We start from the raw sequence: 14,530 nt of genomic DNA, 5'->3' as shown, positions 1-14,530 counted from the left end.
AGAGAGAGAGAGAAATTATATCAATAATCGTATATATTTTTACATGGTGCCAAAATTAAGAATGTATAGTCTTTCCAAAAAGTAATACAGCAAAAGTAATATAGCAATTTTATACATCTTATAATTTTATAATCGCAAGTGTCTAGTAACTTTTTTAGTTATTAAATAATGAGTAACTATAAAATATTGACATGAATGGAAAAAGAAATAAAAAAATATTTCACACTTATGCAAAGGAAAGGAGAAAGTACCTCTCGGCGAAAAAGTATTTACTTGTGTTAAATATTGTCTACTTACATTAGATCTATTCATTTGCATATTTTTACATCATTAGCGACACCTATTTATATCTGGGCTATATGATCCGCGGCTATTTTATTATGCGGTGAAATGTTCCAAGACTCATTAATGTGCATTCATTTAGAAAAGTGTGTTATTAAATACATCAGTGCATACTTTAACATTTTAGAGATTAAGAGAAAGAAGAGCATTTGAATTAGTTTTCATATTACAACAATTCAAAGATTTACTATTTATCGAAGATAAATTAAAAATATGTTATATGATTAAGTAGTTACTATAGAATGTAATAAACTCTTTATTACATTAGGTTAGAAGCAATGTCGAATCTAAACTATCGCACACGAGATTATATAGAAATTTCGTAACAAACCGCATTATTGTTCTCATCGCGCCCGGTATTCGCAACCCTGGTACATTGTTAGACATTGGAAGAAATTCCTGAGATTCCATGGAACATGTGTGTGCAAACCGTTCTATTAATGTACCCATCACATCTTGCCTTCGTCTTATCCGCTTCTCGCTTTATCTCTCTTTCTCTCATTTCTTGACAGGCGCTCTTGCCGTTCTCTTCTTCTTTCAACGTGTAACGCGATTTATTCAAACATGCGTCCAAAGAAAAACAAGCGGCGGATACACAAAATACAGTAAAAATATTCGTTATTATGTTCTAGAAGAAGTGGAACATTCGGTATATAAATCGTAATTCGATTATCCAAAAAACAATGAAATATTATATAATTTGGCGATAAAACATAATAAATGCAAAATAAATATAATAAATATAATATAATAAATATAATAAATGCTGATAAATATAATATAATATATTGGATATTCCTTCTTTTCAAATGTAATTTTTGTAATGCAATCACATAAATTTTTAAATTTGCAAATAGTAATAATAATATTAAGAAAGAAGGAGAGAACAATAAATATTCATCACTAGTGATCATTAATTTATTCATACTATCGTTAATAATAAAAATAATACTAAGATTTTATATAAATTGTCTTTTTATAGAAATATAATATTTTTCATTTTGTAATAATAAAATGCAGTTAAAAGTTATTTTTATGTTTTGAGATCATATATCTCCTTTATTCTCCCAAGAGTATAATTGAACATCTTTAGAAACTTTTTTTCAGATATTTATTAGATGTTTCTGTATGATTCAATACCGTTCTAATTTATTTTCTTGCAGTAACAAATGCTTGTAGTATGACGTCAAATGCGATTAGAGGCATCAGAAGAAAGAAAAGTTCGCTTTGCGAAGTTAAAGTAGCAGTGATAGGAGCTCCAGGAGTCGGCAAAAGCGGTAAGTGAATGTATTATATATTTCAATAAAAGAAATTCATAATAAATTCATAATAAAAATAAATTTTCTATTAATACAAATATTAATATTAACGTAATAGAATTGTGAAATAAAAATGCTATACCTAAATATAATAAATAAATATAATTTTGTTATTATTATAAAATTAATCTTAGAAAGATATATATTTCCGTAAAATATTACTATATTAAGAAATAAAAATGCAGCAAAAAGCCAACTCTTATTTCTGAGAATAATAAAATTAATAATAAGAAGAATCACAAATTTCACAAAAAAGTATTGAATTTCTCTCTCTCTCTCTCTCCATATAAAAAATTATGTTTGCAGTTTCTTATGATTTTACTACTTCACGATTTCACTATAAGAAAATTTTCAAACATTTTTTAGCTCTGATCATATTAAGCTCTAACATATTAATAAAAGATAGAGACAAGTGATTACGTCAATCAAAATATATTTTAATGATACTTTTTAAAAATACTTTTACGCGGCAACGTTTTTTTCTAATTTCCATTAATGTAAATATAATAACAAAAAATGAGACACAGCAATCGCTTGAATCTATTATAAATCAAAAGATTTTGGCGTGCATTAATTAAGAATAAAATCTATTTTATACACTATGTACGAAATCGTGCTGTTCTATGAACGAAAGATTGCAAAGAGAGGAATGAGAGAATAAAAGTGAATGTATTTCGAGAAAGAAATAATCTCGTAGTAAACTTCAACATTCTAGATTCAAGTGCAAGTACGCATGTATATAATATAACACGAATCCCATGATAAAAAGGCATATATGAAATAAGTATGCATTGGGGACTCTAAGAGTATTTAACAACGTGTATTTTTGGTAATGGCAAGTATAAAGGCATAGGTAAATAATTGGTTCGTCCTCGCCAGAACTGTGCGTCTTTTCTGTTGGCCGTAAAATACGTGGATACTATTTATAAAATTTTATTTCAAAATTTGCCTTGGATTATCATCGAATCTCAATTCATCATGCTTTCCATAACATTTTTTTGCAGTTGAAACTTCATATTAAGAACGTATTATTTCTTTTATATCTTGAGCAAATATCTAGAAGATATTGTAATAGCATGTAAAGAATATTTTTTTAGTGTACAAAGTGTAAATAGATTACAAGTGTAAATAAATTACAATAATCACATATGTTACATTAAATAGATATTGTGTAAGTATAATGATAATCCAAAAGACGTTCTAAAAATTTACAGATATATTTTAAATACATTAAAAAAAATTTTTTATATTTTTTTCTCCTTTTTTTTGTTGCCGTATTTATAATAATTACTAAATTACTAAATTACTAAATTTTTTAGAACAAGATTTGTAACAAAAATTCAATGTGTTTGAGAATTTGAAGATAAATTCTAAACTCTTTTCTAACAAATAATCGAGGATTAAATAAAAAAAAAAATAAAGTAATATTCTAATGATGTGTGTTAGTCCACAAATTTCCAACGTAAATAAACCAATTGCTAACAAATTTGTTGGCCTTTGAAACATACATGCGTTCCTGTTGATCAAAAACTGACCTATATTCTGAACAATATATGTATATATCAAATATATAAAAATACATACATCTTATACAAATTGTAATGTTTACATTCAGAATTTTATTAGTTGCACGAATCCATTTATAAAAATCGTGTTAGATTAATTTAGTTTGGCAACTGTCTTTTTTGTTTCTTTATATCTTTTCTTCCTGCAGTAAATCGTCCATTTCATATTGATTTATTAATTTTACGAAATGTTAGCATTTCACAAAAAATTAGATTCTGATAAATTATTGTCTGGAATTGATGTAAACTGGTTTTATATTCAAAAAGAAAGTGTATTCACCGCACGTTCATGTTTAAAAATGAAATAAGCTATAGTGGCGTTAATGCATCGTGCAAGGTTTGTGGCGCCGTGGCAGATTTGAGTTCGTGATAAAAATAGTGTGGTATACCTCGAAGCGTGTCACTAGGTTGTATAGCTTTCGTTTCTCTCGATTAAATCGTAATATGTTTAGTTACAGTATCATATCGAGAAGATCATATGTCAATGCGATCATGCGATTTCATCATTTTCACGCAAAACATTGAGATTAATGATCGATTCAATAACGCGTCGAAGATTAATGCCATAAAAACAGTAAAACAGTTTGATTTAGATGTATTTCTATTAAAATCAATCCCCAACACAAGTTTTCTTACAATTAAAAACTATTTAGTAGGTATCCAATAATAAAAATATTTTATACAAATATTTTAATACAACCATAAGATATTAACTTTTTTTTCTTTCGGACGTTCGATAGATATTTCAAAATAATTAAAAAATTGTGAAAAAATCATAGAATATTCTATTTAAAAGTAACAACAAACAAAATAAAAAAATAAATAAAATATTAATATACATATATTAATACATATATTAATATATTCTCTAAAAATAAATCAGTGTATTATTATCGACATCAGTGCTACACTTATAACTGATCATCAGCGAATATTTATTGTTTATGAATATTTATTAAATGTTTCAGTAAATAATACACTGATTCACTTTTAGAGAGTACATCAAATATATTTAATTAAATTCGTACGATGCGTCAGACAGCTGCTCGTATACTTGTATAAAAGATGGTCATTTATACACTCTATATACATATAAATATTAAATATAAATAAATAGTATATAATTATATAATTATATGAATGAAATACAATAATTATATGAATGTATATAACACAAAATATAATTTCATAATTCAATATAATAATTCATTTTTGAATTTCCACTGCGTATAAAAACAATCATACAGGTCTAATTATATGTAGATTCAATTATTAAATTTTAGTTTTAACTTCATTAACAAATATATATATAGTTAAATATTAGATGTGATTTATAGCGCATAATTCTGATATCGAGAGAATAGTATTTTCTGTGTTGATTTTCTCTTGCATAAATAGATACGACTGTAACAAACGAACGAAATGTAGATCACCGCGATACATACGAATCCGAGACGCGACGTTGCGCGAATAGCCTGTCATTATAGTTTGCCAACTCAATTATATCACGTACAACATAATTATGTCATGCTTGAACTATATACACGTGCAGTAAATATTTCTATTATGTTTCAGCATTGACAGTGAGATTTCTGACAAGGAGATACATCGGGGAATATGATCATCAATCAGGTGAGAAAAGTCTTAGCCTCATAGTTATTTGAAATTTATTTCAAAAATTTATTAGGTGAGAAGTATCCTATGAATCTTGAGATATGCAAATGATTCGAAAGTTTAAGTTAAAAATTAATTGAGAGTACTCAGCTGAGAAGCGAAACAATTATTCGTGTGAAATCTGACACTATTCGATATTGTTACGATACATGTAACACATTTTCTCTTTTTGATATTCCATTGTACCTTCTATTATTCTTTCGTTCCGTCTTCTATTTTCTCTTTCCTGCGATCTCATACCTATTTCACTACGATAATTGGAAACATATATTTAACGTACATCTAATGATTACGATCAACACGCAGTTATCAATACAATCATTGATATCGTTTCAATACGAATCGAATGTCGATATAACTGATTTATTGGACATTAAACTAAAATTAGTACACACAAATATTTTTGTTCTCAGTTTCGTTCATGACTTAACACAATCTACTATTTTGATCACGTTCACAATCTATGTACACGCAAAATTGTCGTATTACCAAGCCATAGATATTAATGTAAATGAAATGAGTCTATTACGATACATAGTAAAAATGTCGTAATATAAAAAACTTCAAACTAAATTATCGAATGCAAATCTTTACTGAATATTTAAACTGAATATTTAAAAATTATTGTTAATTATTATTTGTTATATGCTTCATTATTTATTATTTTTTATAAAGTTGCTGTATATATTTTCTACCGCTTTTATCCTTTTCAAATAAAAGATATTGAAAAGAGATTTTTAATTTTTCATTTTTTTTCTGACATTTTACATATATGTATATATTAAAAATAATTTTTAGAATTACTATATTAAAATCAAATTAAAATAAAAAATAATTAACTTACAGATATGATACGCTGCAATGGAGTTGTAACACGAACATTATATCTGAAACGGAAATTCAGAATTAGATAAATAAAATTATACTCGAATAATTAATATTTCTAAAATAATTACAGATTTTTATTTATTTTTTCCAAATAAAAAATTTAACAAAATAACTGTAATTCTGAAAAAAATCTACTTCCACAAGAATTAAATTTTCTAAAATTTAAAGAACAATAGATTAATTTTATTTTAAAGTTATCAAATCATAATTAAAAATTTTAAATATATTTATATGTGTACATTCTTTGCATACATACATATATTTAAAGCCGGATTCCGAACAATATAAGCAGGCACAAATAAACGAACAACTTATTTCAATAAATTCAAATAGTGTCACTGTTTTGGAAATACCATTTAAATTTATTGCAGGTAGTTATGTTTATTCGCATTTGTTTGTGCTCATTCTCTTATAATCAAGATCGGATTTGAGACATACACATTTGTATAACACAATGAATAACATTATAAATATATTATATATCATGCATTAACGCACGGAATATGCGATTACCATGAAAACAAATATGATTAATCACGCAAGTAATAAGTCTAATAAATTATTACTTACCTATAATTGCTCCACCGACGGCCGATACCTCCCAGGCCTACTCCTTCTCTCGTGTCTTTCGGTCGCTTCTTCATGGCAACATGATATCAAGGCTCACACACAACACTCGTTCATGAAACAACGACTAACTTTACGATTACCAATTAGACTAAAGACAATCGCGAGATACTTTACATAACACTCTCGATGTTGAACTCGCTCGCAAAAGACAGTTAGGGGGACGCCCGATCATCAAAGTATGATTCGCACGAAACTCTGTACGACATTCCCGTTAATCAAACGTATTACAAACAAGTCGTATACACTCACTATATTATGTTTCGACAGAGGAATAAAGTGAAGGAACTACGTGCGGATGATACTACGATGCGTTTGTTATCTGCGACGTCGCGCGAAGTAAACAAGTGGACGAATTAAAATGGCGGAACTAATTCTTCAAACATGCGGACAACTTCACGCGGCCGGCAATCCAATGCTGCTCTATGCACGGCACCCGCTGCCAGCAATCCAATGCTGCTCCATGCACTTTCGTGCACCTGCTGTACTTTAAATAATAATTCTTCCGCGGTTTAGGACGATTACTCCTCATATGTTATAACATAAGTAAATCAACGCACATACAAATTAAAAAAATACTATGAAGTACAGTATTTGAAGAAATGATTACTGATTATTGTTAGCACGCCTTAAATTACATTTGAATGTCTCGAAAGATATAATTTAGCAAAAAAAGATTGATAAGAATATCGAATTTCTGCTAAACGATTGATAATAATATTAAAATTGATATTAACTACATTTATAGTTACTGATAAAAATCGCGATGCTATTAGATTTGGAATCAACTCGTTTCATTGCCGTGATTGTTAATAATTGAAACCTTAATATAATTGCATCGACAATTTCATCCCGAATTCCCGATATCGTAAAGTATTATACGAGTCAATTTAATAATTAATTATAACCTATCAAACAGTCTAGTATCTATACATTTAATTAGAATTAATTCATATTTCATGACATGCAATACATTTCGAAATAAATGCGAAATACATGTAATATGTATTAATAATCAACCGGTATAGCACTGTGTTTGATTAATTATTCCATATAGCAGCTCGTGTTTTATATCCGTTCTAATCATTTACATAGGGAATGGATTGGATTAACCGTTATTACATTATACTTGTCGCAATTGTATTTCGAGAATAGATAATATAGCAAGACATTACAGGAGCGACTCGCGACACTACCTGTTCGTTCGAGCACTATCATGATAATACAATGACTCGGCAACGTCCGACCAGCGACCTTGTATATGTACGTTAGAGTTAACGATATTCATCACGCATTGTGTCGGTTAAACGGTCTACAATGAGATTTTAAGTAAAACATAAAACTTATAATGTTTTTTAACTGCAAGAGATACAGTATAACATAGTGATCATTTTATCTTTGTTTAACATTCTCTCCAAAAAACTTTTAAAATAAATCTCACTATAAAGGGTGAAATCTCGCTCTTAAAAATTGAAAATGGTACTACTTTTTTCAAGACTAGCTCAATTTTTATTTTTTACAGTGAGATTCTACTTCAAAGAATTTAGAGAGTCGGCAAATAATAAAGATGTAGTGATTCATTATGTTACACTGTGTCATCTCTTGCTGAAAAATGCCCATAAGTTTTAAGTCTTAAGCCGTAAGAATTGGCCATACATAGTCGACTATTCTTTTCATATTTGACTGTGGCCAATTTTTTATGGCTTGAATTTAAAGCTAACTTTATGCCTTAAAATATTAGATGCTGCTTTAGTTCGTTGTAAAGTATTACAAAGTAAACCGAATATGTCAAATTGTCGCTCCTTATATTTTAGTTCCATTATCGCAACATTTTAACTTCGAAAATTATTAAGATTGCAATTAACAATTTTTTTTATTGTATATTGTTGAATATTACGCAAATTAATAAATTTAATTTAAAGCGAATAAGATTTATTAAGTCATTTGTAGAAATATACAATCAGAATTCAATATCGAATATACAATATTGAATTTGTAAATAATACATGAAATATATTTATTTTTATTAATCAATCGAATTATTAATGTATCTGTTTTCTATTAATGAATCATTCGACCAATATAGTTGATTTTACTTCACACACTTTATATAATGAGAGCAAAAAGTATGAGTACAAGGAAATTTTTTGTAAAAAAAGTCTTATTTGTAAAAAATAAATATTAATTAGCAATTTCATATTATACAATGAATACATTCTGTTCTAACATAAACAAACGAGTTTTGCATGTATTCCTGATTTTAAAAGCAAAATTTTTCGACTGTATGAATACTTTTTGAGCAAACAATACAATTTTTAATTTTCGCTAATTTTTCAGATGATATATTTTCTATAATTAATACACATTTTTTTGATATATAATTTTAAAAAACAGTCTATTTTATTTTTTATGAATAAATTATTAATTACTCAACAAGAAATGATTGCCAATTAAACGTTGAAATCGATGTCAAATTGATGTTGAAATTATCATATCGATATCAATTCGATATCAGTTCGATGACTTATTTTTTTCTGAATAATATTTACTTTATAAAAATAAAATTTTTTTAAAAAATCATTTTATCTGTACGAATACTTTTTGCACTTACTCACGCAGGCACGCACGCACGCGCGCACACACACACGCGCGCGCGCCCACACACACACACACACACACACACACACACACACACACATATATGCATCATATATAAAATTCAGATATATAAAATTTATGATACCTCGATGAAAAATACAGTACAATACAGTACAAAAACATAATGCAAAAGATATTTAATTGTAAAGATTGTTACGAGAATAATTATCACGAATAAATATATTACAATAAAAAAAATCTATGATTACGATTTTTATTTACAACTTGGTCTTAAGCAAACAAAACGCGTCAAATATTTGATCTACAAAATGTTAGCAGAAATTAATTACGCGAACCAATATAACATAGATAATCGGATCATTCGTAAGAAATAATTGGTCATATTTCGAGAGAGAAACCGAAACAATGTGATCATATTCAAACGGACGAAGTAACTGTTTGCTCGTCAAGCGGTTGTGATTGATTGGATTCATAAGTAATTAAGAACCCCAATCATGTTCAATTGCTCAATGAACATGCTAGCTGCTTTGCCAGTTTGAACGCAATATATGGAACAGCTCGCACTATCTGTCCATTCGATCATTATCGTGAGAGTGACAATACAATGACTCGGTGTAGTGTCGCAGCAACGCCCGATCTTGTATACATATTCGACAACAAAATGACGCACACCAAAATTTATTGTCGTTATAAAATATTTAAAATATTATAAAATAAATGTACATGTTCAATGAACAAGTTATCGACGCGTTTTGTTTTGCACTTCGTTCTGCGAACTCGTTAGCATTATAAAGATAATGTAACATTACAATTAAATTAAATCGATTCTTAATATCTAAATATGTCTTCAGTTGTCACAAAAAATGATTGTAGCTAAATTTTTTTTATACTGAAAGATAGTAATTAACTTATTTTAAATATTAAAAGTACTGTTGCTTATAAAAAGATGAAATATTTAATATATTGTAACGTCAATATCTGTTGCTAATTTTTTATTGACTCGCTTACAAAATTGACGTACATACGCGTGGCAAAGTACATAATGGAATAACACGTCAGTTTGAAAAATTGCCAGCAACTGTAATCCTCTTCTAAAGCTGCGTATATTCTCCCTCTGCATACCTCAGTTCGCGCCCGTTCTAAATTTATCGAAGACGAATTTGACACTAGACAGGATGGGTACTAATGCGAGGTTGATATTCAAACAAAACTTTTCGTTTTGTAGAAATACATTGCAGACACGGTCGTAGACAGGAGGAAAGCACGTGTCATGTTAGCGTCTCAAAGTAAATTTGATCCGAGAGAAATTGTTAAATGTTTGCGTAGAAAGTTACAGATAATCGTTAAATATTTTTAACTCATTCAAATTTCCGAGCAATTAGGACAATTCTTGTTTTAAAGCAAAATAAGAATTAAAATACATGAAAATCATATGTTACAATCAATGCGAATAATTAATTTTCAATTTTTTTCTTTAAATCATTATGAATTAAATCTGCGAATCAGTTCTGTCCGGAGAACATTTCTCACACAAAATGTATTATAAAGAAAGAAAAAGAATAGTTGTTTGAAAGTAAATTGATGAATGAAATAAGAAGTAAGATAATAATGTAAACATGTTTTATATTTATACAATGTTTTATATCCTTTTATTGTCGTGTTTACTTTTTATGTTATGTTTGAATGAAACAGTCACACAAAATTTCAAATAAAATCATAATTACACAAGCAACATTGATTACAAATTAAAAAAAAACAGTTTAAATCAAATTGACTGTACATGAATTCAGGAAATAAGCTGGCGTTATTTTGTCATCAAAATGACGTCTTTAACATCATTTAATATTAAAATAATACGAATAATGTCAGTTTGTTTGCTGGGAACACTTACAGATCAAATTTTTTTAAAGAAATTTTAAGAAAAAATAATTTGAAAATTAAAAAAATTATGTTGTTATAAGATGTTGTAAGTGAATGGAATCCTGATTTTACTTTTATATTAAATTTTATATTTAGCCTATAAATAATAATTATGATATATCTGCATTAAGAACGAGTCTTATTTTAATTTTCTAGAAACCAGATACAAACATGAGGTACTAGTCGACGGGGAACCAATTCTTTTTGAAATTTTAGATACGTGTCCAAAGGTAATCTTTTACTATTTTTGTATCTAATAAAATTTTATTACATAATCTATACATATTATATACATTATTATTAGTCTATTATTAATTTGTACATTATTTTATATTAATCTATACATAAATAGTTTCTCTAACATAATTTTTTAACATTTTTAGAGTGAAGATGAACTGCCATCGATGGAAACTTTACAGTGGGCGGACGGCTTGTTGCTGGTCTATTCAATAACCGACAGAAACTCTTTTAATTTTGTTAGAAAGGCAAAAGAGGCTCTTGCAGTAGCTGATCCCGAAGCTGCGATGCCTCTTGCCCTTGTTGGAAATAAAGCTGATATGGTTCATTTACGACAAGTCAGTGCCGAGGAAGGAGAAATACTAGCAAAGGATTTTGAATGCTGGTTTAGTGAAATAACTGCAGCTGAGCAGGTAATTGCAATTTCTAATAATTTATCATTTTATTCACAGGTTTTATAGCTTTTTTTAAATAGTTAAGTAACTTCCATAGGTTGCTCAGGTCGCAGAATCTTTCCACGAATTATGCAGAGAAGTTCTCGCAGCTAGAAGAAGAAACAAACAATCTTTGCTGGATAGAATGCTCGGTGGTAAAGCGACACGCGCTTATTCACGAGGAAAAAGCGACTCTGCTTTACCGAAAGATTAAGATCTTATTACTTATGGTAAAGGCATTACATGCCTGTTATAAATATAAGAAAAAAAAGAATCCTTCAGAATATTGTTAATTGAAAAATGTGAAAAAAGATAGTAGAACAATCGTATATAATCGCTTCTTAAGCAGAACAAGTCATGATAACATCAAAATAAGTGATCCGTCACAGTGATTCGTTATTAATTAAATAGCGGTTTTTGTACGTCATTTTGATGTTGTAATAAATTTGTTCTATTTGATTGTATTTAATGTACAAGGAATGAAAGAAAAGCAAAGCAACAAATGCCAAAGAAAAAATCAATTTTCAATTTATAAAGAATATAATTTAAGATTAAATGTCACATAAATACACATATAAATATGTAGATATATATGTCGATATATAAATTTTTGTAATATTATCTTCATAAAATTATATAAAAATAATTTAAATTATAACTTAGAATATATATTCTGAAGAATTGATTCTGAAGAATTGAAAATTGTATAAAAATAACTTAAATTATAAGTTATTCTTCAGAATATATATTCTGAAGAATAAGTTATAAATTAAGTTATTTTTATACAATTTTATGAAGATAATATTAGAAAGTTCAGTTCAAGGAAAAATGTAATATAGAAGGATGCCTGTATTCACAGACAGATTTTAAGATCGTCTTAAGTACTTAGTCTTAAGTACAGTCTTAAGATGTCATGAACCAATCAGAAAGCCGTATTAGCATTTTAGAATATTATTTAAAATGATTTTAAAATAAGAACTGATTATGAATACCGGCCTTAATGCCTATTGTACACTGGATGCGATGAGAGCCGCTATTAGCGACGAGCGATATCCAATAAAAACTCTACTTTGTATCATCACATGCAAAAAAGAAGAGCTTTCATGCGATTCAAATCCGATATGTAATAGGTATGTTCGGGAAGATGCTATAGCGCTATTTGTATCATTCTATCCTTTATTTAATAAACGAATTCGAAGATAGAATGACAGAAGTAGCGCTAATAGCGGTTTCTTGGACGCATCAAATATAAGAAATTTGTTTGTTAATACCTTTAAAATATCTAATTTTAATTACATTGTTGAAATTTAAAAGTAATACATATATAAGTATTCAAATATAGGACGGGAATTCCTGAAACATGGCGGACCAATCAATGCGCTATTTTATCATATTGCAATTTGCAATTTGAATAAAGTTGCAACTCTTCTAATTGTAAGCAAACTAATTTAATTTAAAATTGTAAAGAAAATTTAAATTAATAAAAATAAGATTGATTCTGTAGAGGCCCTCCACCATCTCTCCCAATTTTTAATGGCGGTCCTCTTTTTTCAGCAAACACCAAGTTACATGTAACAATTAATATAACTGTATTAATTAATATAACTGTAGTATAACACACATACTATATTACAGTTATATTCTTATGGCAAATTAATTATAAGAGGTACTTTACATATAACTCGAGGTTTGCTCATTCAAGATTTGAATGTCTTTATATATTACATACGAATTTAATATTATAATTTCATGCAGTGTATTTATTCAATACCAAAATAAAAAGAAAAAAAAAGAAAAAATTATAATATATAAAGTAATCAGACACAATAGAATATAATACAACACAAAAAATAGACTTAAATCTTTTTAATATAAAATATAAAATACAAAAATTGCTTATAAATTTTTACAACATTTTTGCTTATTATATATACGATATCTCGTATACAAAATGCATGCATATCATAACACAAAATTATTTGCGTATATTTCAAGAAAATCCGAATTCTGGTTCTGCAATAATCATATCTACATTTTTATTTAATAAATCTTTTCTTTCTTAATGATACAATGTTTATTAATGGGTTAAACGAAAATTTCAATTTCGCATCTCCTACTGTGGAAATAAAAGTTGTTGAATTTTAAGAAACTCGAAATTGAATATTCAAACAAGTTAATTTAGTGAATTTTGTGTTATAATATGCGATTGCATAAAAATGAAATTACGAAATTATGTTTTTTTAAATTTTAAGCCCATTTTTACCAAACATAATTACTAGTATGTAAGTATATTTCAAAGTCTCTATAATTACTAAGCAATTATTGAGACTTTAAATACACTTTAAACTTTTCCAATCATATATTATTAATTTAAGGTTTAATTTAACAAAAATCAGCTAAAGACCCTCCACCACCTCAAATTTTATTGGCGGTTCTCTTTGCTTTATAAGTATACTCATCCGTAAAAAAATGGACTACTAATAAATTTAATAGCCCGTTTTTACAGTAAATATATTTTTTATTTGTATATCTAATTACTTTACTGTATTTTGATAATGATATTATATTAATATTTTTGTATTTTGGCAATTTTTGTATTTTATATTACCTTTTATTGAAAAATCCTTTATACAATTCAATATTACAATAATAACAATTGTTTACAATACAATATAAAATCATAAATGCTATTCAAAATATAATAAAAATGATATTATAGGAGTATAACTAACAAATTTTAATAATGCGGGATTATACGACATCAAAAATACATATGATAACATAAATTTTCCTAAACAAATATTTAATGAAATATCGATAAACGCAAAATGAAACACTGACAATAATTAAATTGCATTTACTATTAACTTTAACTTCTCGGAAAAAATGTTTTATATATAATTAT

At 27.4% G+C, this 14,530-nt stretch overlaps 1 protein-coding gene across 1 annotated transcript; it reads left to right on the top strand.

Moving 5' to 3' along the window:
- Positions 1-1,522: 1,522 nt before the first annotated feature.
- LOC105619343 (ras-related and estrogen-regulated growth inhibitor) lies at positions 1,523-11,839 on the top strand. Its single transcript, XM_012200862.1, has 5 exons — positions 1,523-1,619; positions 4,802-4,858; positions 11,111-11,184; positions 11,338-11,604; positions 11,684-11,839. Exons 1-5 carry the CDS (start codon positions 1,523-1,525, stop codon positions 11,837-11,839), a joined length of 651 nt encoding a protein of 216 aa, XP_012056252.1.
- The last annotated feature ends 2,691 nt before the right edge of the window (positions 11,840-14,530 follow it).

This window comes from Atta cephalotes (assembly GCF_000143395.1).
Source record: "Atta cephalotes unplaced genomic scaffold scaffold00021, whole genome shotgun sequence".
Taxonomy (NCBI): Eukaryota; Metazoa; Arthropoda; class Insecta; order Hymenoptera; family Formicidae; genus Atta; species Atta cephalotes.
This window is presented reverse-complemented; position numbering and strand designations above follow the sequence as displayed.